At 36.5% G+C, this 26,805-nt stretch overlaps 1 protein-coding gene across 20 annotated transcripts in view; it reads right to left on the bottom strand.

Moving 5' to 3' along the window:
- Window positions 1-26,805, bottom strand: part of CADPS2 (calcium dependent secretion activator 2) — a 465,193-nt gene that overhangs the window by 20,100 nt on the left and 418,288 nt on the right. For 18 of the 20 annotated variants that reach the window (XM_016125160.2, XM_016125153.2, XM_016125156.2 and 15 more), the window contains 4 exons: window positions 23,138-23,212; window positions 12,405-12,488; window positions 12,267-12,299; window positions 2,930-3,037 (listed from right to left, as the gene is read on the bottom strand). In XM_016125160.2, coding sequence (XP_015980646.2) covers window positions 2,930-3,037; window positions 12,267-12,299; window positions 12,405-12,488; window positions 23,138-23,212 — 300 coding nt within the window. The remainder of the gene's footprint in view (window positions 1-2,929; window positions 3,038-12,266; window positions 12,300-12,404; window positions 12,489-23,137; window positions 23,213-26,805) is intronic. The other 2 variants (XM_036230978.1, XM_016125157.2) reach the window with 1 other exon arrangement.

Here is a 26,805-nt window from a genome sequence, read left to right as displayed (position 1 = left end):
AGGAACCATTTGGAACTGTAGACCGACTTCTTCGGTTTACGTGTTCTAACTGTACCGAGTCTTTAACAGGTGACATAACTTCTTAACCCACTCAGTTACTGGCAGAGCTTTGGCTGGGACTCAGGTTTTGGATTCCTGGTCCAGCCCTCTTTCCACAGCATTGTTTTACCATTTCAAATTTTGTAAGTATGAAGTATGACAAAAACAGCATGGACTTGGAGACTAGAGAGACACAATTACAAAGTCTGATTCAACACTTAAGTCACTTATCTTCTCTAATTGGGGGATTCCTTAACATGAAAATGAGGATAAAATGGGGGAAAACTGGCATAAAGCTCAAAAGGGCAGGTAAAGCACCTACCGCACTGGTACATACATAGAGGTGCTCTGGACTGGCAGCGGTGACAGCTAAGCCTTATTACTTTCTTGATAATTTGGATAAATTTGGATAAATTTCACTTATGGAGTGAAGTAGAATGTCTTGATATTGGTCCTATTATAAACTTTTTTGATCTTCAAAGAATACTTTTAGTTTTAATATTTCGAGATTTGGTGTGTGTGTGTGTGTGTGTGTGTGTGTGTGTGTGTGCATATTTCCCTTTACATCAGCAGTTAGGTACCTTCATTTCCTTACATACTCAGAGAGTACTTTAACTGGAATACCAAAAGTTTGTCATAATGCCTAATAAAACTGTTCTCTTCAATCTTTTATCTGTAACAGACTAAGGTTGCTAATAGTATTTATAGAGTCATTATTTTCAACTGTTTCCTGACACCTAACAATATTTTAAGCTCCAGCCAAGTGGATTTCCAATAATTATATAATGTCTCTCAGTAATGATCTGTTGCTGAAGATACACATTCTATTTTACCTTTCAACACATACTTGATAACCTCTCATTTACTAACTGTAATTGAGGCAAATTCAGCCTTGGCTAATTAGGGGCTCTTAGTATCCCCCTCAAACATGTTATTTTTGATGACATATCAATAGAATTAGAGTCTACTTTTTATTTTTAATTATAGCAATACATATGTGCAACTTAAAAATATTAGAATGTTTAAGGACATTATAACTATTTTACAGATAACAAGTCCTGTGCTGTTCTGGGATATGCAAGATGACAAAAGCTTCATGACCAACACAGAATGGTTGCTTGTCAAGGGTTCTTTTTAGAACCAATCTGACAGCTATGTCAAATGTTTAGGCTTTGAAAGGAAAGTATATATAACCAGGACAATTAAACTAGCACATTTTAATGCCGGCCTCCTTGTGTCCACTGTACTTAGCTCTGTTGTTATTGTTGCCATGCAAAAAGTCTTCGGAAGTTTGGTGAATGAAGGGGAGTTGGAGTGGGAAATATCTTTATGGAGAAAAACGTTCTACCTCTGTTATGAACTGATGGCAAGCTTTGTAGTAAATAGGTCACCATGACAAAAAATTGAAGATGTTAAGAAAACACACATACTGCACCCCCTCCCCCAACACACACACACACACACACACACACACACACACACACACACACACACATGCACACACTATCTACGATGGCCCGTTTCCAAAATGCTTACCTTTTTTTTCACCACAGAATATGTGATTTAGCTATACTAAGAAGTAACATAGTGGGAATGACATCAATTCTACTTTCCTTTTCTGTTCAACATTTTTGAAAACTACCACATAAGCAAAAAAAGTAAGAGAACTTGGAAGTGAAACATATGTTTGTAAATTCAGAGCAATAGCAAATGGAAGCAGAAGTTGCTAAAATGGTTTCAGTATTTTGTAAAAGAGCCAGCTGGATGGATGATAATTTTTCTATCCCTGCAGGGCATCAAAGCTTTTAGGAAATCATTCTTTTCACACATATTAACACTTAGCTTATTAAAACAGATGATACTTTTATTGTAAAACAGTTTTGGTAGAGGCTAGAAACATAAAGTATGAAAGATAAGACTCATTTTGACCACCCAATCAGACAAACAGTGAACACTGACATGACAGACCATGGCGGAGATGATGACGTAGCAAGACCTTCTGTAACTGCCACAGCTGAAGTGTCACCATGGAGCCCGTGAATTGCTGTTATGAAAACATTTGCAGTAACTTGCATAATTAAATAGAACTGCCAGAAAAGCACTTCTAAAATGTAGAGATGTACTTAAAACAGTTCAAAGCAAATATCACATTTCAGAATCAGCATTGTGGTGAATTAAGCGAAGTTATTGGACAAGCAAAGTACCACTTCCTTTAAACTGCCTGTTAATAATTACAAATGAATGACAACATTGTTATTGAAATGGACTGCTCTCTTAGTCTCCTTTACAGATACTTAAGAAAGGACACTAGATGATCATGGTATCCAGAATCACAATCCCCCATTTCTAGAAGCTGCTGTGCCTCAATGAAGACCTTCGTACTGATAAAGCTGTGGTATTATAACTGAGAACGTACATCAGTTCTGTAAATCAAGGTAAAAATATTCAACGACCATAGACTGGCAGATAGATATTTAGCTTTCTGCAGACTATTCCTTTGTTCAACTAAAGAATATTTTACGGACTTAAAAAAACTTCTCTGGTTTGGGGACGAATCCATTACAATCTGATTCTGTTTATGGGATGCTGCAAAGGCAAGGAAAATGATGCTACATCCACAATGGTAAACTGATTAGCATCTTGCTTGTTAAAATTAACCTTAGAAGGTTTTTGAAACTCTCATTCTAACAGTGACAGTTCTCATGTGCAAAAAGGAGCCAATTAAGGCTTCTGTCAGCAGTCAAAGCAATAAAATTATCAACTATAATAGCTACAGAGAAGAAACAGAATCAAAAAAGGAGAGACGGCTTTGCAAACATGCCATCAAAACGCAACTTTCCCCTTCACAGTGTCTATAATGACAGCATACCTTGCAAAGGTAGTTACTTACATCAAACAACTTTTCTATATACATTTCTTCGTTGACCTTTTCCCGAAGAATATCCTGGTTTTGCCGAACAAACATAATATAGGTGTCTGCCAGATCCATTCCTGGTTTCTGTTGTGAGGAAAAAGCGCGGGCAATAAGACATCAGGTATCGATTGAGAAGATATGATTTCATTGCAACCCTGGAAAATCATTCACTATATCATTTCAAAAATTGCACTAGAAAAATATGCTCAAGACCAAATCAACAATGAGCACCTTCAGTAAATTCCATAATTAAAGTAAATAAAAGTTTATTGTTGAGGTCTATAACTCAAAATCTCAGTGATCCATCATTATTAAAATGATTAGAAATATGTAGTTGTAAACTAGAAGATATCTTTCTTCTTAAATGGCCATCTTGAAGGGTCAATATGCCAAGCAGTATAAATGAATGAATTTTTCATAAAAGTCCCACATGCAATAATCATTTCCTAATTGCAAATATAATTTGCTTTCCATCACCTCTGGCTGGTTTATCCATATATATTAAAAACAAAAATGTTAGCTTTCCTTGGGTTGCCTTCCTCAATTACCGTGGGTGCTCAAGAAATACAAATTAAAATTTCTTATTAACCTGAATAAAGCATTATTAGGAAAGTACCGGGCAGAAAACATTTAACGTATTACAAAGTGAAACTTAAACCAAAAGTTTGTTGAGATATCCACTGTTTCTATTCTTTCACACTTATCGGCAGTATTTCAAGGATTTATTTCAGAAATGCAATATAAGTATTGATGAACTAGTCTCTGATGAAGAGCCAAAGTGTGGATTCATAACTTTCCAAACTTATCCAACATTTAGTGTCTTCCAATATTAGAGGAGATAAGGCAGTTAATATAATTCCTCCTTGCTATAGAGTCTACAATCATTACTAGAAAGGACAAAAACCTGAATGGCTCCTGAAGAATTTTCCTTCTAGACTTATCTTTAGTTCTTTCTTGAGTTTCATATAGCTGGACTACTTAATGAAAATGCATATTTGGATTATCTACACCTGTGGTTGAGTTATAATCTATATTTATGGCATGAAAAATAACAAAATTATAGAACTGATGCCCAGATAGGTCAATTAGTCTTGCATCAGTTCATACCCACAGATGTACTTATAACCTCTATCAAAAGACTCACTTTGCAAAAGTAAATATTGCAAGGAAAGTAGGTGAAAGAGGATATGGATCATTTAACAGTTAAATTATTAAACGATCCATATCCTTGGAAAAACAACTCAAGATTTACATCTGAGTAATGCTAGGATGCTGGTAGTGTCTGTCTTCTTAAATGAAAGAAAGTTCTTACTTTTTTTTTTTTTTGGTGGGGGTGGGGGGTTCTATTTTATATACAATAATAAAATTTCCCCTCTTGTAACCAGTGCACAGGCAATGAGCATAGCTCATTACTGAAAGCTAATTCGATTTTTTTGGTAATAAAGTTATTTTTCAGTAATTAGAATCACAGCAAGTTTTTACTGTTCTTATATTTAGCCTAAAGGTAAATATATACCACATAAATTCAAGGATCCTTTCAAACATAACCCATAACAAAATTAGTTATCAGTTATAATTTGAAACAACTATTAATATAAATATCTTCACTGGTCTTTCTTTCGAGAGTTTCTATTGCCAATGTAGGTAATATATTCCTAACATAATAGAGACAACTTATTAATTTCATTCCTTCACTGTTTTTCTGCATGATTCTCATAGCAAAGGTTTGAAAGTTTAAATAACTATGAGAATAATCAAGAGAAACCTGGGTTGCTTTCTTTTGGGGGTGTTATATACTTCAGTTTTTCCAGTGAAGAGGGTTTTGTACAAAGGTTTTGATTTGTACAAAGATTTCTAATTACCCTTAATATGTGAGGACAACTCATCCATTAGCATTTCTCTCCATGTCCTCAAACTTTGTTAAAACACCAAAAATTAGAAAATTCAGAAAGCATACTGCTGAAGAATGAAAATGACATAAGCAAGATTTTCTATATATAAAAATAAGTTAGGTCAGCATCTGACTTTCAGTCAGGTGCATGGGAACAGAACGCTATGATATATATAATACCAAGGCAGTTGGGTGCAGCCCAGCTAACCTGGGATTTAAAGAATAGGCAAATGAGAGGCTTGCCTTCACCACTTCCTCCACCCCAACCTCATTTTTATTTGTCTTTCAAAGGAAGAGTATGCTTAGAAATTTAATCTAGTCAATCACTTAACCCATCAGATTCACTGTAAACTAAGTTATGGCCAGGAAGACTGGAGAATAATGACTTTAAACGCTTGCCATACACTCTGAGGTAATTTTTGATTGTCTCCTTAATCATTTTCCAGATAACATTAGAAATCATGAAACACTGTCCAGGAAGAGTTCACCTTCTACCCTCTAAAACTAACAAACACTTTACAGTGTAAGCCTTAAAAAAAACCAAATGTTGTTGCCTTTGGCAGTGCCAAGGAATATAATACTGAAATCTGTAAACTGAGATAGTTTCATGACTTTGCAAAGAAATAAAAATCTCTGGTTGAGGATATGAGGCAAAGCTCATTTAAAAGTTTGTGTCAACAAATTAAGTGTTTCTATCTTTTTCTTTTTCCATTTTGAAATTACATTTTATCCCCTTTTGACAAATTAAGATCCACTTGCCTGGAAAACAAAACCTAGAATTCTTACATTGCTCATTAGCATTAGTCTTCCTTTATCTTTGAGCTGTTTACCTATTCTTGAAACTTTGACATATGGGAATTTCACACCTAGTGAATATATTTTCATGTAGCTTGTGGCATGAGGCTATAATCATTAAAAGAATATACACAAGTAAGAGTAACTGCAACAGCTGGTGACATTTACCAATTAGAATTATAGTTCCTTAAAACACTTTATCCTTCCTTTGGTGTATGAAGGGTAATTATCTCTGATAAATTGCTGGAAAAGATGTAATTTTCCTTTTAAACAGTTTCTACTTACAGTACAAATGTGTTTGGATAGAAGACATTATCGCTGGTTCAGTGCTCCTTTGTGCAAAGACACTTTTATGGCAGTAAAATTTACATACTTTGGAAGTCACTGCATCTAATTCCATTATTATATGTTATCTTGTTAAGAAATGAAGTTGAATTAAAAAATAAAAAACTGAGCAAAATCCGTTAAGTTTTTGTTTTCTGGAGTGTAAATGAAAAGAATGCATTTGACTGCAACATAGAGACAGAATATTGTTACAAATTCTGGTGCAAGCCAGTGCCCACCAGCCTTACCCACCATGCTTATCAAAGAAGTGACCTATTAAACTTCAACAATGGTGGGTCTGAATGAATTTGTATCAAGAATTTTGTATTCTAGAGAGCCATATTTAGAAATCTTTTCTGTATTGGTAATTAAATTATAGCTTTCCTAATGAATATAAGAAAATAACAATTAAAAAATCACATAGCAATCATGCTATGTATTAAATACCACTTAGAATAAATGCTCCCATTTAAACCACTGAGAGCCTCAGTTCACAAAGCACTAAATTTTCCATCTTGTTTATTAGGGTAGTAATTTCTAAATCAAAACAGAAGTTCCTGAGTTACTTCTGATTCAGTTCAGAAAAGAACAGAATTTGGCTAACGAAGTTGTAATACAAGGTCACGAAAATCTAAAAAATTCCTCCTTGAGCATAAAAAAAAATCAATAAATATCGAAGGAAATAAAGTATGGTAAGGTGAGTTCCTCTGACACTGGTTGCATAAGTAACAGAACACACCAGTGAGTGAATGAGTTTAAATAAGGGTGCCGACTCCAGCAAAATTTTTCAAGCGTTAATCACTAGTTAACCTAGGGAGATGAACATGCTGTTTAAAAAAAGAGAGAAAAAAAATCTTTGTTAATTACATGCTGCAAATGCTCGTACTTCCTGCTGCTACACCTAATCCCACAGGTGCAAGTCTTCACTTTCTCCATTCATGTGTAGGTGGGTGCAATGCTGCAGTCAATTTTCACAGCAACAGATTTAGATACAGAAGAAGCCGCTTAACCTTCCACTGGAGGTTAACAATACACTATGCAAACACTGTCATGTCTATTTAACAAGGAGACGAAATTTTAAATATACTATTCCAGTCTTAAAGATTAACTGGAAGCTACAGTATGATTGACTTAATTTAAAAGTGCACTTCTCCTAACTTAAAAAAAGCTTGCCTTGAAGAAACAATCAAGAGTGGAACTGTGATATCCTGATCTATGATGGTCTGCATGCTTCATAAACAAAATACCTGCATCTGATCACTCTTACCATTTGGGAAAAAAAATGTATCTTGTAAGATTTAAAGCAATAGCAGGTCTTCTCAATTTTAAATTGTAATAGAAACAATTTATATCTCAGCTTGGCATTTCAGATTCAGAAACAATTTATAATTGATCATCAAGGAATAGAGGATATTAATTCTACAAACACATAACTTATCCCCGGTATTGCTAAAAATGATTTTTTCCCTCACTGTTTAATATATCTTTATTACTTTGACATTTATGTAGTGCTTTCTATATTTTTATATATGAGTAAAAATGTTCTTAAAAACTCAGCTTTTCAATAGCATTTGGAGGAGTTTAAATAACATGTTCTCAAATACTTTAAAATATAGGTTTTGAGTATAGCTATGATGGTTATGTTGTAAAAAATATATACTTTTTATAAGTTTTCTGCAAAGTTGAAAAAGTCTATTGTATTCACAGAAAACAAAAGGAAATACAAAGAACCAAAGCCTTCAACTAGATTTATGGCAACTTAAATATTATATAAGCCCAGGAAAACAAATAATTCCCAAAAAGGGGGAGAAAAAATGCAAACAATAAAAAATTCACAAGGATATAAAATTTTCAAGATTATCTAATAGTAGTTTATCTATTTCTTAAACGACAAATGAAAAAATTCTCATTGTCCTCGAGAAAAATTCCAAACTGCTATTTCAAACAGCGAAGCAACCAGAGTTACCTTTCTCTTTGTTAAATTTAGCAGTATTCAAAATTCCATTAATTAATACTATTATGTATTTTGTCTCTAAATTGAGAAGAACATTCTGAATTAAAGACACCAGCATGCAGATCCTTTTGAAAACACCATTTTATTCAGTCTCACATTTTTAAGGGAGGGCCCCATTACTCCAGAGTTCTTTCTTCTGTCTGCTCTCTGTGAATATAGCCAGTAAAAAGCAAATTCTTAGCATAATACTATCTATGAGAGTATCTGAAGTAACACTCTGCTATAATTAATGCTCCTATAAGTTGGGTAGTCATATTGAATTCATTTTTAACATTCATATGAATGTTCTACACAATTTCTTCTAAGTAGTGACATAGTTTATGCATTTATTGATATCTAAGCATTAGTGCGTTCAAACATTTTTGTTGTATCACTGGGGGAAATCCTTCTAAAGAGGAGGTTTTAAATATTAAATATTAAAATTTTAAATATTAAAAAGAGTACTAAATGATGGTTTAAGATATTAGCCTATAACACTTAAGGAAAAGAACCTCCAAACTGAAATTTGGAGGTTCAATTTTAATCTTATTCCTAGTTCTTTGGATACTATGACCATCTAGTATCTCTCTTGCTATTTCTGATCTATAACAAAGATCACTAAACACCTCAGAGTTTAAAGAAATGGCCGCTGACACAGGAGTACCAGACAGGAAATGTGCTAATGCGTGTATTATATACCAGCTTTATACCATTATTTTCATGAGTATGATTATAATAATGATGAAGATATTAAACCTCTAAATTTATCTACTGTTGTTACAGTGTCAACTGCTCTGAAGACCAGAAGTGAAATTAAAATGCTATGGGTATTATGCCATTTAGCTTTTAAAATCTAGATTGACTGGGATTGATTCACTCACTTCTCATTTGGAACCTTTCAGATTTTGGCTGGGGGGAGACCTGAGGCTGCTAGAATGTCAGGGTCCAGAGGTTGTCTATGACTTTACCTTCTGTGGGAGAGATCATCTGGGAAGCATAACACACAGCTGCCCTGCTCATGCAGCGGCGAGACTCTCAATCTGGTCCTGGGTGCATCAATCCCTCTCCAGGCGAACCTGTCCCTGGGGGCAGGTGCTCCATTCCCTGTGTTCTGCCTGGCTCTCATTCTGACGTAAAATTAAAACACTGAGTGTTCGAGTGGCCTTTTCTAAGTAATAAACAATATCAGAAGCAAGAAAGCAAAGGAAGGAGGGAAAGCACCATTGCCAATGAACTGATCAACTGTACTTTTAAAAGTCACCATTAATATATGCAAGCCGCTTAATATTCTAAAATAAAAGGAAAATAAATGCAAACAAATCTGATATTCACTCTTTGGACAGAAAGTGATTTTTCTTTTGGAAAATGCTCATGTTTTGAAGCAGGGAGCAGGAGGCACCACTATTAGGAAGTGTCTGATATTTTTCTCATTATTAGACAGAAGTATAGGATTTTTGCTGGAAGACCACAGAGTATTTATCAAAAGTAAATACTCAACATAATTTATCACTGTTGACACTGACCTCAGTCAACTAGCCGAGGTAGGGTTTGTCGGGTTTTCCCAGGATAAATCTATTTCCCCACCCTCCTTTTCATAGCGTACTCTCTAGAAGGAAGTCTTTATGTACAGCCTTCAGGGGTGGGGAGTTACATTGCCTCCACGGGAGCGAAGTATCTACATGAATTATTTGGAATTCTTCTACATGGGAGATTTACCTTTCTCTCAGTTTATTTATTCAATCAATTATTTACTTATATCAGTGTGGACTAATGAATATTTACTTTATACTTTGGGTTATATATAATTCAATACTACCTAATCTGTTTGGTTGCTCAAATATATCTAGCTCAGGCCCTTGGGAGTCCCTTTAACGCATCCCCTATCATTGTTTTTTAAAAAAATACTTTCTTAATTTCTGTCACTATAAGATGCTCCAGGCTCATCATGTGTATGTCTTGCCCCAGTCCTAGTATCAACCTATTCTCCAAGGAGACCTGGTTCATTTCACTGGAGATTAGAGATCAAGATCTGGGCATTAGGTGTGCTTGCTGCTACTGGGGTATCATTGCTTTTAGGCTCTCTCAGCTAACAAAGCAAGGAAATATATGTGTAATTCTAACCCATGCATATTCATAGACCTAAAAATATTTCTAGATGTCACCAGCTCTATATTAATCTAAAGACAAGTTCACACCGATATGTTCAGCTCTAATCCAATACCACATGGATCATGCTAGCCTCCTCCTCTTGCTCGTCTCCATCCTCTTACTCCAATAGTGAGACACTTGGCTCTCACAAACCACCATCCCTTTCTTAATTGTTTAGTTCCAGTGTATACATACAGTGGTTTCTGAATTGTTAACCTGTGGGGAAACACTTTATTAACTAGAGTATAGTGCTTATGTACAGTTCCTTTTCCCTTTGTTTTTACAGCCTCTACTCATTGCCACAGTTACTCAGCATTTTTTGCTCCATCTTGCTCACTGATCAGCTTGTAGGCAAGAAATGTATATTTTCATCATGTATACCCAGGGCCTAGCATTTAATACACATTAAATAAATATTTAATTAGTGAGTTTGGGAAGAAGTTGAGGATGTTTAATATAGAAAATAAGAATTCCTTAGAAATTACATCCCTCTAAATAGCCACCGTATCTCCTGGGAAGGGGAGGCATGATAATTATCACCAAATATTTGGAGGACTATCATGCAGAAGAGAAATTATAACCAAGGCAGAATTCATAGAGCTACAGAATTTCAACTCATTATACACAAGAAGAGGCTGCCTTATGGTGAGCCTGAGTCACCAAAAAAATTTAAAAACTGGAATGAATCTTTGTGACAGATATCAGGGGAGGGAGTTTCTGTATTGGGAAGAAGCGTGAACAAATCACTTTCTGTATCTTTCAACTTCGAAGTTCTATGGGGTCTAACAGATCTAGTATAGAGTCAAATAAAGAATTTCATAAGCCCTGAGAACAGGAATAATTATGGTGCCCATTCCATTTGTAATTTAAAATGCAACCAAAACTATGTTATAAAATATGTGTTAGGAATTCCAATGAAGTTCATGTGTTCCTATGATTACCTTTTTTATAAGACAGGAAATATAAACTCTTCCCCTTAATTCTCCCTCTCTTTTGTAGGCTGCTGCTTTGCAGGACCCTATACATGTGATTATTTCTGCTTATTTGCCCAGTACTGATTTTCTGATTCTCTGTACAAGACAAAGAGTATGCTAAGACTTGAGAATAATCTGTAAAATAAAAAAAGCCCAGAACAAAGAAGCCTAATGCAAAGGCTGGAAAGTCAATGGCCTTTTCATTTAAACTATCCATTTATAACAACTATAACAGCAATAAATTTGGGAGTTATCTAGCTCATAGTATAAAATGCAGTTATGCATTTAAAAAAAACATTAGTCATTGACAACTGATACACGAAGCTTGCCAGCACTCAAACCCTAACATCCATAACGATGGTCCAGAGATGTGATGCTGCTCAATCAGTCTTAACAAAGATGAGATGACTTTTTTTTCATCCAGTAATACATTTTAAGGTTTTTTTTTGAATTGCATTCTAATTCTTTGAACATTGATACATACACCAAGATACATGATTAAACAGAACCTCTTAGGCCTTGATTATATACGTGATAACAAGATTTAAGGCAAAAACTAATGTCGCTATGATTACCATCTTAAAAACACTCCACTAAGTTGTTGAATTTATTTATCATGTGAATTTTTTCACTGTAGCTAAGTATGTTTCATAATTTCCTCCCACAGTATCTTAATTTTTGAGCAAATTTACAGGTTACAAATTATTTCCCAAGAATTATGTGAAAAACCAAATGTTAAAATAAGTGAACATTGATTTGTAACACCTTCGTATTTAGAAAATTAGTTCTTTGATTTAACTTGTTCATCTTTATTGTTACCTTAACTCCTATAAGACAGCTGTTATAGCTTTCATATAAAGGGATGGGAGAGTGAACATTTTTCTATAAATAATGTGAGGCATTTCCTGCCTCGTCCTAGCATGCGATAACTACGCTCTGCAACGGAGCTGACATGTTCTCTTGTTGAGCTGACCACCGTAAGAGATCCCAGGTTACAATGAAAAAAGTGCCCTGAAATAACCTTGCCAAGCTTTGTAATGAGGGTTAGCCCTTACGAAAAATAAACTGCTCCCTGAGAGAATAGCACTGGTTTAAAAATTTGAAATCAACCTCTAGTGAACTATAATTATTCTTTTTTTTAAAAAAAGAATTATATGTAGTTTTAAAAAGCAAATAAAAAATACTTACTGGCACATCGACATATTTTGCGGCCGCTTTCACCTTAAGTGGAAAAGAGATAATTATGAGAATTATTTTCTTAACTGTCAGAGAAGTACTGTGACAACAGTCAAATGACAGCAAAAGAGAACTCATTCAAATACTTACAGTGAATGACAGAATGGATGAGAAAAAAGTGCCTTCATCATATCTTGACAGCTTAGACAACACTCCTTCCAACACTGAAACAAACTATAAACAGTTTATGGTGAGTATTTAGAGAAGTACTGTGCATGCAAACTAGTAACAGGGCAAACAATTTCTGGGCCAACTTCTGCCATGGCACAGAAATCCACAATGTACACACTGACAGCTGAGGCGCTGACTTGTATGTTTACTCTCGTATTCTGAAGATGAACTCTAAGGTCCTTTCCCGTTGACGGAAATAACACATTTTTTAAAGACAGGAGAATAAAGTATAATAGGAGTCTGTCACTATACGTGAGATAACCATTAGTAAATAACTTCAAAGTCCCGAGACTATTGTTTTAAAACAACTTTCAACTTCAATATAGATGTTTAGAAGTCCTCATCACAATAAAAAAATTGTGCCTATGTATAGTGATAGATGTTAACTGGACTTACTGTGATTTCACACTACTTACAAATATCAAATAACTACATTGTACATATACAACTAATATAATGTTATATGTCAATTATACCTCAATAAAAACCATATAGATGTTTAGAAGAAATGCTGGTCAAGCTTAAACAAATTTCTTCTATCATATATCGCTTAGCCATTCCTTAACTTTTTCTATCTACAGAAGAGATTGATTAAAAAAGAACAGATAAAGAAAGAGAGACATGTAACGTTTGGGGCTCTTGTAATGTTGAAATGAAATCTGACATTAGCTATCAAGTGTTTACCAGGCAGTTTTAACTGGGACACGTAAGGATCACCCCTGCTTTCAGAAGCTTACAAAGAAGTTTGGGGAACTAAAAAGGATATGCATACTACAAGGCACAATAGAAAGAGCACTAGACTGAACATATATATCCTGCTTGTCACAGAGTATTGTGGGCTCAGGCCAACCACTGCACCCAATGGTTTCTCCATCAGTTAAATTGTGTGTGTGTGTGTGTGTGTGTGTGTGTGTGTGTGTTGGGGAAAAGGAGTATGAATTAAAATTAGCCTCAAAATGTTTTATAGCTCTAAATTTTAGATTTCTATAAAATGTAACAAGACACGTAGACTGTCACATAATTAAAAAGGTGGAGAAGTTTATTTCATTGACTGGAAACAATAATCTGGCATAAGATAAATAAGATATCAATAAGAAGCTGGTGCCCTACATCTTTCCTTTTTACAACTAAAATAATATGCACTATTGTGACAGATTACACACTCCCAAAGGGGAAATACTGACAAGGTTTTTTAAATACGAAAAGGGAAATTAATGAAGGCTGGTTTTTGTTCACATAGCAGCTTCTTCATCAAAGTGATAATAGTTCTAGGGACACAGCTTATTGGTCTCTGATGACCAGAAAACTCGCCGAGAGTGCACAAGAGATAATCTTTTCTCTATGGCTGGTCAATTACTGCAAAATAGTTTATGCAAAAGAAACAAGAACTTCCCTATAGGTTTCTTCATCACATCATTTGCGACATGATGTAAGAATACAGAAACAAAATCACATGAACTACTGACTAAAGTTTTATTTTTAAAGAATGAGAATTATGCATGTCTGGTTAGTTATCCTGAGGGATACAAACAGCAAAAAACACAAAATTACAAATTGCTCACAACTAAAAGTCAATTTAGCACTTTCTTCCTGCTCATTAGGATTTCTTACCAATCACGGCAGGCTAACCCAACTTGATGTGGTTTGCAAAGACCCAGAAGACTAATTCTCCAGGGCTACGTCAGACCAGGGGAAGGGAATTCCAAGCTTAATGGCCCTCTGTGGAAAATGCCTTGTCTGTTGTAGCTCAAATCTTAAGAGCCAGTGTGTGCCAGATGATCTCATTTGCCAAGAGGAGAGCGACAATTGCTATGGTTACCAGACGACCTGAACCACCAAAGGCCCTAGCACAGCACCTGGTTCTTGGTGCCTCTAAGTGAGTGCATGTTTACACTTGTGAGTGATGCTGAGGGAAAAGGCCAAGTAGAGTCAAGAAACAGGTGGGTGGATTTAGAAGGTCTGAGTTCAAGTTGCAGCTCTGCCGCTCTCTGGTTATGAGAGCACAGTCTGGACACTTTGCTTCTCTAACTTCAATGTATTTAGTAGTAAAATAGAAAAAATAACAGGTGTCCTGACCATTACAAGGGTGGTGTGAAGATCAGTGGAGATCATTTATATGAAAAAACTGTGAAAATGGCAAAATACTAAAGAAAAATAAAGAATAAATACTATGATAATAATCAGCTAAATTACTATCCATTTTATAAGTCTAAAATCCTAAACATGTGAAGGCACAAGTTGATTTAGGATTGCTTAGTGATAAGGAGTAATAATGAATTTGATAAATAGAGAATGGGTCTAATTAATTCAAATAAATGATAGGTATGGAGGTAGAACGGCATCGAGGCTGAAAGTCTGATACCCGCACTGGAATCCCATCTGTTTCAAGGTCACTCAGTTGACGGTAGAGGAGGGAGGCTTTGAACACAGGTGGCCTGGCTCCGAAGCCCATGTTCTTTACCATCATGCTGTGGAGTTGTCAGCATTAAACGAAATGACATATGTAAGGTGCCCAGCATATAAGTGCTCACAAATGACATTGTGTTGTACTTACTATTACCGAGCACTGAATATGGGAAATACAAAAAATATGAGTCTTATATGCTCTACTCCAGGAACATATGAACTAGCAGGAGAGACAGACATATATACAATTGGTCATGACACAGGCAGGAAGTGTTAAGGGCCCCTCTAGAGGGGCAAACAGTGCAACTAAAATTGGAGAAGGGAACGAATGACTTCAACTGGAGGACATTGGGTTAGGTCCACTTACAAGGTGGCACAGAAACTGAGCCACAGGATAGCAGAAATAGAGCGGATACAGCGAAACTTGGGGAAGCCTACTGGCAGATGAATTTGGGGGGAGAAATTTTCCTATTGTGGCATCTGGCAGCCTGTCCGGCTGGTCTTCTCTTCAGAATTTTGAGTTATATCCAAGTACGTCCTACGCATGGCCCTGCGGTCTGCTGCATTAATGTCACAGCATTCTTTGTGCCCATTTTAACAATAGTGGAGAGCTCTCCTTGGGTTCCTCCGCAACCCCAAACGGTCCCTGGGGAGGCACGATACAGCTGGGATGCCAACTGCTTACATGGCAGTGAACAGCGACAGCACCTCTGGGATCGATCTGGTGAGTCATACAGTTCCCACGGGTTTTCTTTGCAAGATTTTTGTTGAAGTACATGTGGTGGAAGAGCTACCTTAAAAACCAAACTCTATTAACATCAAGATTCACTAATTTTTTCTATCTGGCTTTTAATTGCACAACACAGCAAGATTCCAAAGAAATCCAGGTAAATGCTGGGTTTAGTTGCTGTGTCTTTAACTGCTTCCTGTGAACTTTCTGCGTACAGCTCAGGGAGTATATAAATACTTATGGGTTTGCCTTGTGCACTCTGTTCTCCTGAGGATGTCAGGTTGGAATGAAACACTGTAATCTCTTTGTTTCCCTGCTCTTTATTGTGGATGCATTTACTGGGTTTGTTTGAATAATATTTAACACCTAAAGTCTTTCTGGGTAATTACCAACTTTGCCTCAGGATGCATCCAAGGAAATTAAAGATCAACATACCTTGAGATGACTGGTAAAATAAGAAGTAAGTCACAAGGCATGCTGGTTTAAGTTTTCTGTTGAATTTTAACAGGATGTAAGATTCATTTTTCTACATGTATGGAAAGTAGAAACACAAAATCTAGAAATGATAGGGAGGATTCCGGCTATAGCTTGGTGGGTCCAAAACACACACAATTCTTCTTTTTTAGCCATGATATTTCATGAAATAAACAAGGGATATTGACATCATTTACACTGCAAGTTGTAAAATCTTCCATATGAAAGAGATTCATCTATAAATAAGGCTGATCATAAAAAACTGTTTTTTTAGGGGGTGGGTGGGTGGGGAGAGGGTTAGCAGGACTGGAGATATCTATTAGCAGATGTTGTATATTTTTGGTAAGATCAGGACTAAACAGTATTGTTAAAAATTCACATGGATCCAGAATACCATAGACTAGAAAACAAACAAACAGGTTTCCTTCTCTGAATGGGAATGTTAATGTTACGACATAATGCAGTTATGTGTACCTCATCCTCTTTTCTTCAGCTGTGAATCCACTTCTTTGAACCTTTGTTCCAACTGACTCCTAAAAGGTCTTTCCAGATTATCCACATCTGTATTAAGATGGATAACATCTGACGGCATGGATTTATTCATGACATACCTTGTTCTACAAAGTATCTAAGACAACTTCCAAAATAGCACACCTAGCCCAGAGCTGGTGAATTCTCCACACTTCTCTCATTGTTCCTTTTTCCCCTGCCCCATAAATAGAATGACCTATCTTTTTTTGTATTTCCTCTTTCTTAATGCTCCTAATACTGTGTTATTTCTTTTAAACACAACTTGACCAGTTGTTTTCTGAATATACGGCCTTGATCCAAAAAGTAAATTTAATCAAATTAATCTCAGCAGGTTGAGTGGAAAGATATTTTAATTACATCATCTAGGCAGTCAGATTAGATATGTCCTCAGTCCATCTTATTCTTAAAGAGAATTCAGGGGATAATATTCTAGGTTATCAGAAAAAAAAATGTATGTGTGTATATATATTTACACTTACATAATTATATCTTTTTATCTGTATGTTCTTAGTGAGAAAGTACATGCTCTTTCCTAAATTCCTTTTTTTTTGCAATAATTGAGGAGTTAGGAAGTTGAATATATTGCCATGATCTTTTAACTCATACTCAAAATTTACTGAGCCCTGATTACCGGAGTATGCTACGCGAGGGTCATTTTCTCATTCTTTACTCTGTTTTGACCACTTCCCCTGATCAATTCTTTCTCACAATCCTCTCATTTTCTCTTCAGCATCCTCATGTTACACATAATGACTTCCACTCTCATCTACCTGACTAACAGCTGCCCCGTCTGCCCAAGCTGGTCCCACAGCACATATGACTGTGTGCAACAAATCACAACGGAGGGACACACAGGCTGGCCAGTACAACCGGATATGACGAGGACATGCGAAGACCGGGTAAAGCTCCCATGCTTTTCTTCTCTGGTTTTGCTGAGTTCTGTGTGGTATTGTGGAAAGACTATAGGCTTAGTGCCCATGGGGGGCAAAGTCCTGACTCTGTGGCCATCGACTGCATGACCTTGGACCTTTGTTTCCTCATCTACGAATGAGGGGACTGACTCCAGGGTGGACTCTGGTGATAGGCCCTACCTCAGGAGATGAGGCCACACAGGTGAGGCTCTAGGCTTCCTTCCCCTCCTCAGTCAGAACAGCTTCACTTTTATCAGTGTTATATTTTAGGGTGCTGCCTAAGACATATTTGAAAACATTAAGTATATCTTAAAAACCTAAAAGTATGTACAAATATATCTTATAAACATTTTAAAAATGTTGAAAAAGTTCCTGCTGGATGATCTCCGGATTCCAGCTCTAGCACTGGCTGTGCTATGGGACTAGAGAGCCTGGCGAGAAGAGGTGTGGCTCCCCGGGGGCCGCCACACAGAAAAGTGTACAAAAACCTTTATTTTAGATGGAGAAAAAGATGTACACATATGTTTTCCCATCTAATACTCTTATTTATTTGATGAAGAAACTGAGTCGTGCAAGGAGACCTGGCTGGTAACACGAAGAACTAGGAACAGAGTCCAGCTCTTCTACTATCCCACACTTCGTCCGATTTAATTAATTTTAATACAAGGTGGCAAAAAACAATTGGCATTTCTTCTTTCTTTGGCAAGATTTAATGTTCTTGCCATCATTTTTTTTTTTTCTTGATGAAAATTATCTAAGTCTTTTTCTGGCTAGAGACATCTTTGTTTGTTTGTTTGTTTTCTCCCTTTCTTTAAGGTAGCTTTTCATTTCCTTTATTTAATTTCTTTACTTCTTCCACATGGGTTCTGGTTATGGATTATGCATGAAAACAGTAGCCACCAATATAGAATCATAGCACATATGCCTGAGATTAGCAGCCACTGTCATGGAATCATTTCTAATGGTAGAAATCTTATAATCACATCGATATTTTGATCCCATGTAGCTCCTCTAGGCTCCAGACCCAAATATCTGGATATCTCCTTGGCAACTATCTCCTCCTTCAGGTATCTCACAGGCAGCACATCCCAACATGTCCAACACTGACACCATGGTCTTTCCCCGCAAAGCTGTTCCTCTCCAGGGGACCCTGCATCCATCCTGTACTTCAAGTCATAAACTTAGGAGTAATCCCTAAAGCTTTCCTTTCTCTCCTCATTACTAACCCCCTGTCTTAGTCTGTTTGGGCTGCTATAACACAGCACCTTAGACTGAGTGGCTTATAAACAACATTATTTCTCATAGTCTAGAGTCTAGGAAGTGAACAATCTAGGTGCTGGCTGATTGGATGTCTGGTGAAGACCCACTTCCTGGTTCATAGATGACATCTTCTGGCTGTTTTCACATGGCAGCAGGGGCTAGGGGTCTGAGTGTGTGTGTGTGTGTGTGTGTGCGTGCGCGTGTGTGTGTGTGTGTGTGTGTGTGTGTATTTTTATAAGGGCACATTCATGAGGGCTCTAACTTCACGACCTAACCACCTCCCAAAGTCCCACCTCCTAACACCATTACATTGGGGATTATTATGAATTAGAGGTGAGGGAACATTCAGTCTATAGCATCCCTGTCCATTGTATATCTTAAATGTCTTTGGATTAGTCCACCAGAGACCATTGTAACAGCTTCCTTACTACTTCCTCTCTAATTAATTTGTTGAAGGCAATCAGATGAATGTTCTTATAATACAAGTGTGATTAATTCTCTACCCTTACTAATGCCTCACCAACCCTTCAATGACTTCCCATGTTCTTAGGACGAAGAAGACATTAAACTCCTCAGGTCTGATGCTGGGCTTTTAACTATAGTTCTGCACTTTCTCTAAGGGACAGAATTGAGAATCCTTCTCATATAGTTAAAGCTGGAAGTGTGAAAATCACAAAAATTTGTGGAATGAGTTTAAAAGAAAACTAAAGATGGAAACCCAAGGAATATCACCATTTGGCTGCTATGTGGAAAGAGGATAAAGAGATGGAAAGCCAAGATCTACTTTAGGCATGAAAATCTATGTGCAGTCGGGACACATAACTGTTGAGTGGTACATATGATTAAGAGCCCTGGCTCATTCTCAAAGACACGTGGGATAAGAAAAGGATATGGAGGTGGAATTGAAGAGAAGAGGTAAAAAGAAGAAAAGGTTGCTGCTTATTTATCCAAATGTAGCAAATATATTTATCAATATGCACACAACATTTAAAATATGCAAAGAGACATTTGAGATACAATAAAAGGAATCCACTATTTTATTCATCTACTTTATACTGATTTAATGAATATGCTATAAAAATGTCTAGGACATGCTCTTGGAATCTGACAGGGTAAAAAGATAGTTAACATAGAAGTTACATACTTTCGGCCTTTTTTTTTTTTTTTTTTTTTTTTTAGCTTTTTACTGAGTTCCTGGAGATCTGTAATCAGCAGGTGCACCAGATTAGGAATCTGAAGTTTGAATTCTGACTGTCTCATTTATTAGGTGTGTGGCCCTGGTCAGTTTACTAAACTAATTTAAAGATTACATTCCTATCTGTAAAATGGGGTGTGAGACTGCCTATTTTATAGGTTTTATTTGGTTTGAATGCAATAAATATGTACAGTGGCTAATTCACAGTAAATACTTTAAAACTATGTCATTAAAAAAATCACTTCTTTTTGGGTGAAAACAAATGTGAACATGCTATCTTAGTGGTGGTTTTGTTTTTAAATGGACTGAAGTTTAAAAGTAGTTTACATGACAGCTTGGATGGGGATTCAGCAGAGCAATGTTTCTCAAAGTCTGGCTCATGAACCCCTACATCAAAATCACCACAGTGACTGATTAGACATGCATATTTCTGCTCCTCTTCTCAAACTTCTGATTCAGAATTGTTGGTGAGCACGGCATGGCAATCTGCATTTTCACAAGCTCTTAGTTAATTTTTTGGCATACTAACATTTAAGAATTGTATTGCAGAATTGTATTTACCTTTGCCTAATGAAATAATGAAATAAATAAATGGTTTTTATTTCATTACACAAAGGTAAATTGTCATCTCCCATAGAAGCTTAAGATGGTTTAAAATATCAAATTATTTTATACCGTCAGTGAAAGAATTAAAAATTATTCCTAAGTGCTATTTGACTGCAGGAGAAAGAATCCACAGAGAAAAAAACTATAACCTAGACCTGATTTCCAAATATACTTGCTAGTACATTAGGCGATTTCAATTAAAATTAAGTAAAATTAATAAAATTAAAATAGCAGTTCCTCAGTTGTATTAGTCATACTTCGAGTACTCCATAGCCACGTGTGGCAGTAATTACCATACAGGATGGTGCAGGATAGACATGTTTGTCACTACACACAGTTCTATTGGATAGTGCTGATCTCTAGAACACTGTTTTCCTACTTAGCTCGGCTATACTATTTTCAATTAAATAGATGCACTTGACATTGAAAATTTTAAGTTTCTTACTTTGCCAGAAATGAATGCAGAGATGATATATATAGTGTCTTGCCTGTCTCCTCTGCAAGCCTTCCTCCACCCCAAAACCCAAAAGCTATTTATAGCCTTATTTTCTTGCTGCCTATTTAACCCTTTATCACTGCATGCTCGCATGCAATTCAGTGGCTCCCATCATGCACTCTTCTCACAAAAGTACTTCTGTGGGAGAACCGTGCTGATGGGGAGTTTCCATCTGGATAAAACCTCCCTGGATGGCTCATGGACAGTGAAGGGGCAAAGTTTACCTTATTGCACTCTAGTGGGCTTCTGTGCTGAGCTCACAGGAGGGTGGAAGTCTCACTAGTCTTCCCCTAGGAGTTTCATTATCGGGTGGTTCACCTCCCCCAACCTGCTGGATGGCTTTCCTGTTCATCAGTTCCCTTTCCACTTGGTGGGGAGTGTGTGTGGTACATGACGTGCAGTGGCAGAAGTTGGGGGAACAGGGACAAATGTTCAGGTGGTGCTATTCTAGCATCATGTTTCCTTGTGACTGTTTTCAGACATCAAGACCAGTTACCAGAGAATTCGGAAAACACTCCCCCCATGAACAAATTTAAGAAAAACCTACTAATCAACTATAATCATGCCACCCAGAGAAAAGCTCTGCTTATCATTCTGGTGTATACCCCATCTTTTCTCTATGTGATGCAAATTCAGATCATACTTTACTTTTCTAAATATTCATATTTTTTTTCACTTAATACTATATTGCAAAACCTTTCTTTCCTTTATCATTATAGCATACTTTGAAAGCATACTTTCTTAATATACATGTCTTATTATTTGTTCCTCATGTTTGATATTAAAGTTGATTCCAATTTTTCACTAGAAATAATGTGACAAATATCAAATATAGATAGATAGATAGATAGATAGATAGATAGATAGATAGATGGATGATAGGTATTGTGCATCTCTGAGTAGCAAGAAAAAAATGTAAAAAGGATCTTAGGTGAAAGAGTATTAATGTATTTGACGTTTCCAAACTATCTTCTAGAAAAGTTTGTAATAATTCATAGTCCCATATAAAAGAAAGGAGTGTCCCACCTATCTTTTCTAAAATTAGGTGTAAGCTTAAAAACATATAAGCTAATTTGCTAGAGAAAAACAGTATATTAATTGCTGTTTTTTTTTTGCATTCCTTAAATTATGGATAAGGCGTAACATCTTTCATGCTCATTGGGCATCTCTATTTTTTTCTTTTCTAAACAACGTGCCCTTTGTTAATTAAATTGGGGGGGGGGGTTCTTCCTTTGCTTTTGGTACATTCTTTCCATTGTTTTATGAAGCATGATTTGGGGTTTCTGGGTGGAACCTTGTGAGAGTAAGAGATATATTTGCTCACGTGAAAGTGCCCCTTGGAGCAGTCTCCTCACCTGTTGTCAATTCCCAGTACTCTCAGGTGCTTCAAAAGTTCAATTCCCAGTGCTCTCTTTTCCTATCAGACTCTGATCTTAAATGTCACCTATGGCAGTCTGTTACACCTTAGTGGGCTTTTAAACCATCTCATCATTCAATGGAATGCTCATTTATACCTCATCTCTACACATGTAATTAAAGGCCATAGTTTTCTTAAAGATATTTGCAGCATCAAATAGGAAATTGTGGGAGGTTCCTGGGAGAGGAGGGCCTCAAACGCCACCCTGCCAGCCTTCTCTGTCTGCCGATGAGGCCAGTTCTAGAGCCCCATTGCTGTCACCACAACAACCGGGCTACGGCCAAGGGCTGATAACTACTCCACTCAGCCCCTGAGATAAGACAAACAGTAAGAGAACGTGAATGTGAGATAATGAGGTATTACTGGAAGAATGAGTTATTTTTAAAAGGACAACAATTGCAAGAAAATCCAAAATTAATTATAGACAAAACATCAAAAGTTGTTGACGAAGAGTGTTCATATTTTGTTTGTAACTTTTCTTCAAATTTGAACTTTCCTTGCATCTATTTTTTAAAATCCTATTTCTCAACTAGGTATTTAGAAACATACGATGAACATTTCTAACATTTTTAAATGGAAAATAATTTTAAAATTTGATTTAAAAAGGTGAATAAATAATACGTTACCTTTGAAACTAGCATTGAAATGACTTCTTTTACAGTGCTGTCAATCAAATCATCTATTTTTGAATGGTACTGCTGCTAGATATTAAAAGACAAAGATGCATTAGTCGATGTGGACACAAAACTTTGTCATAAGTCATAAATGCTTTAAAGCTACTAGTTATGACTATCAGATTTACTTAAAATGATCATTTTGAACATCAGAAGAACAAAACCTTGAAAACGATCCACCCAATCAACACTTTTTACATTGTGGTTTGAAAATTTTCCCATGTGCACTGTTGAGTTAAGCAGCTAATGGGGTTATTATATAGATGAATTGGGTTCTAATTCTTATTCAGGCAGAGGAATGTGAAGGATACTTTTTGTCTTCTCCTCTATAATTAAGGTGGCCGTGTATTTTTCTAAAGGGTTGGTTTAGCTGGAGAAGCAAAAAGACTAGAAAAAGATTTAATTAATACAGCATTTCATGTCTGACAACTCTCATTCATAAGTTATTTTAAATGTGCTCTAGAAATAAAATGAGCTCCCAATTGTTCACTATAAAAGGACCTTTTTGTCAGTGCAGGGAGCAGCAGTTTATACAATTCTTACAATATGCTCAAGCAAGGGCAAAATTAAAATTTCATCAACAAAGGTGAATAGATGGTAACAAATTAATAGGCCATAAAAGGTACAATGAAACGACACTCACTCCCCATCGTTTTATTACTGCTTCCTCATAAAAAAAGGCGTCTTTAAGTAGATGCAAAAAAAAAAAAAAAAAAAAAGATGTATTTAAAATAAACCTGAAAGGCTCCTTTTTTGCTTTCTTTAGAGAATACTGGAGAGTCCCATTCTTAAATTAGCAGGAGCTTCAGCTTCTACGGTGTGTGAAGGCACATTCATTTAAACAGTAATTCTTCCTTTAGAAGCATTATCTGACAGCCGATTGTCCCCAATAGCCACTTCACAGAAAATGTGACTTGTAAAGACTAACCCTATCTTGATGGTTCAAGGCTTCCGGAACAGCTAGCATAGAGTAAAAGTACTCAGGTCACTATAAACATTAGACCAACTTAGCTGCTGGTTGAATGGTTTCCTAAGATGTAAGTTTTTGAAAGCTATTTTTTTCTTCTGAAAACATGTCTCAAAGTTTCCACACAAAACAAAACATCAACTGAGATCTGCTTTGGAATACGCAGGAACGATTCCTCCCCATGGACTCTGACAGTTACAAGTGGTCACCTACCTGCATAAATAATGGAGAAGGGAAGCATAATTTTGGCGCGTGTGAATTATTTTCTTTCTTTCTCTTTGTGTGTGTGTGTGTGTGTGTGTGTGTGTGTGTGTGGGCGCGCGCGCTGACAAGTGGTATAAAATTAACACATATATATGAACGTGGAACTTTCCAGGCATATATTTCATTTCATGAAGTGAATACTAAGTGTCTGCCTCACTAAAAGCCTTACCGATTCCCAAACTTGTGCTCCCCAGAGGACAAATGGAACAGAAAGGTAGAAAGTGGCTTTCTATTTGCAGTACTGCTGACACTTTTGCTTTTGGAACAGCTTAAAGAGAAGCGAAAGGCGACAAAATAAAGGGGGAAAAAAAGGTAGAAGAGAAAAAGCCTGGAAAAGCTGGTTGGTAGTTGAGATGGCCAGGAAGCCCTGCACAGACACAGGTATATACATAAAAAAAAAGGCCCGCAGCTCCAGCTGAAGCTGCCGAGCTGACCAGGCGAAAGGAGCTTATGCAAATGATGTCTGCCCTGACTCTCCCTCTCTGCTGCTCTCTTTTCACCTCCTTCTCTCTCCAAATTTGTGTCTGTGCAGTAGGGAGGCACGAAATACCAGACTGAGGCTCCCTTTGGAGTAGAATAGAAAAGAAATACAGCAGATGGGCTTAAGCTTCTCACTTCCTCTGACATGGAAAGTGCCATTGAACATCCAGGGATGAAGGCGCCCAGACCTCCAAACGGTTCCACAGTCTTAAATATGCCTTATCTTCAATATTTATCTCTATTTGCCATACATTTCCTTAAAAAAAAATCAACAACTCAAAAGTAATCAATCAAATGTCATCAGAAAGCTATTAGATATAAAATAATGTGAATTCTACATGTTAAACCTTTAAGTTAGACCAATTTTGGTAATTTTTTTTTTTTTTAGTTAAAATTATTGGGATGACATTGGTTAATAAAATCAAATAGGTTTCAAGTGTACAATTCAAAACACATTATATATGTGTGTGTATATATATATTCAATTTTGGTAATTCTTAAAATCAAGAGATGAGCCACTAAAGGGGTCCATTTTTATTGAAAAGCAGGGAAAGCCACGGACCATGGTAGCCATAAAATTCCCCAAAACACACACCTTTAGACTGCTGTTTTGATATCTGATCTAGCCAAAAGGAGAGAGGGAAAGGGGAAGGGGGGAAGAGAGAGAGGAAGTTACAGAGGAAGAAAAATATACATTTTAATGTCCTATTTAGGGGGCATACTTAAATAATATAGTGTTTGTTAGATTTGTTTAAGATTCTGCCACTGTAAATTTATCTGATTGGCTCAGACTTACACTAATGCTAAATCTGAAAATTGTTGGGAACTTCTAGAATCTGCCCTAGCTGCCCAGTGGTATGGGTGGTTTAGGAGCACTGTGAGTGAGAAAGTGGTGGTCACCCCGAAATTTGTATTTTACATATGCATTCTGCAAAATGAATAACCCATCTATACCGCATATGGATAACAGAAAGTCATGCAAAAAAAGTTATTCATCAGGGGATCCAGACAAATACCAAACCCAAACACGCAAAAAGAGATCACAACCAGATAAGAACGGAACTTATCTGCAGAGACATTTATGTTACCTAGGCTAAAACTGATAGATTTCTCACTTAGATTAACAGACAGAATTTCTGATCAAATTCTGCATTTTCTGTCTGCAACATAAAGATCTATAAAATTCTTAGAATATTTCAAGTTAGATCAATAATTCTATATACCAGAGCTTTGGTAGATTCCAGACTATTCTTAGGCTAATTCTCCCCATATCTGCCCTCAAAAGTAATGTTGGTGCCTTGCTTCTCCAGCAGATGACTGTGAAGTTAGATTAAAACAACCTTTGAGGAATTCTTGCTTCATGGAGCGCAGGGAACTCAGAGACCAGGCACAGGTCTGAAATCCTAGCCCTCCTACACTCGAGTAAATATTAGCATTTCACCTGACCTCATGTAAGCCACTAGAAATGAAGACTAATCAAATGCCGGTTTCATCCAGCATTCTTAAAAGATTTTGGCCCTTCTCTTGGGATGAATTTTAAAGATATCAGATTGTTAGTTCTGGAAATGTAAGTATTTTGCTATAATTCAGATCAAATCCCACACAAGTAACTCCCCGTCCCAGTTGCCCCATTAATGTGCTTTCATCCTCAGTGGATGGGCCATACATTGAAGAGGCTCTGAGGATACGCGATTGCCTAAAGTCCGTGCAGTCACCTGCTTTTCTGCGGGGATGGATAACGAAGATTTCTAAACACTGGTGGTTTTGTGCTCTCAACATCTGTCCCTGAGGACTGGCCTGAGATTGCTGACTCATTACGCACAGCTGTCACATGAGCGGATCATTCACTCACTAATCACTCCATTAAACACTGTTCTTGGCTGTGGACAAGCATGTTTGCATCATCATA

Source organism: Rousettus aegyptiacus, unplaced genomic scaffold (genome assembly GCF_014176215.1).
Source record: "Rousettus aegyptiacus isolate mRouAeg1 unplaced genomic scaffold, mRouAeg1.p scaffold_m13_p_13, whole genome shotgun sequence".
NCBI lineage: Eukaryota > Metazoa > Chordata > Mammalia > Chiroptera > Pteropodidae > Rousettus > Rousettus aegyptiacus.
This window is presented reverse-complemented; position numbering and strand designations above follow the sequence as displayed.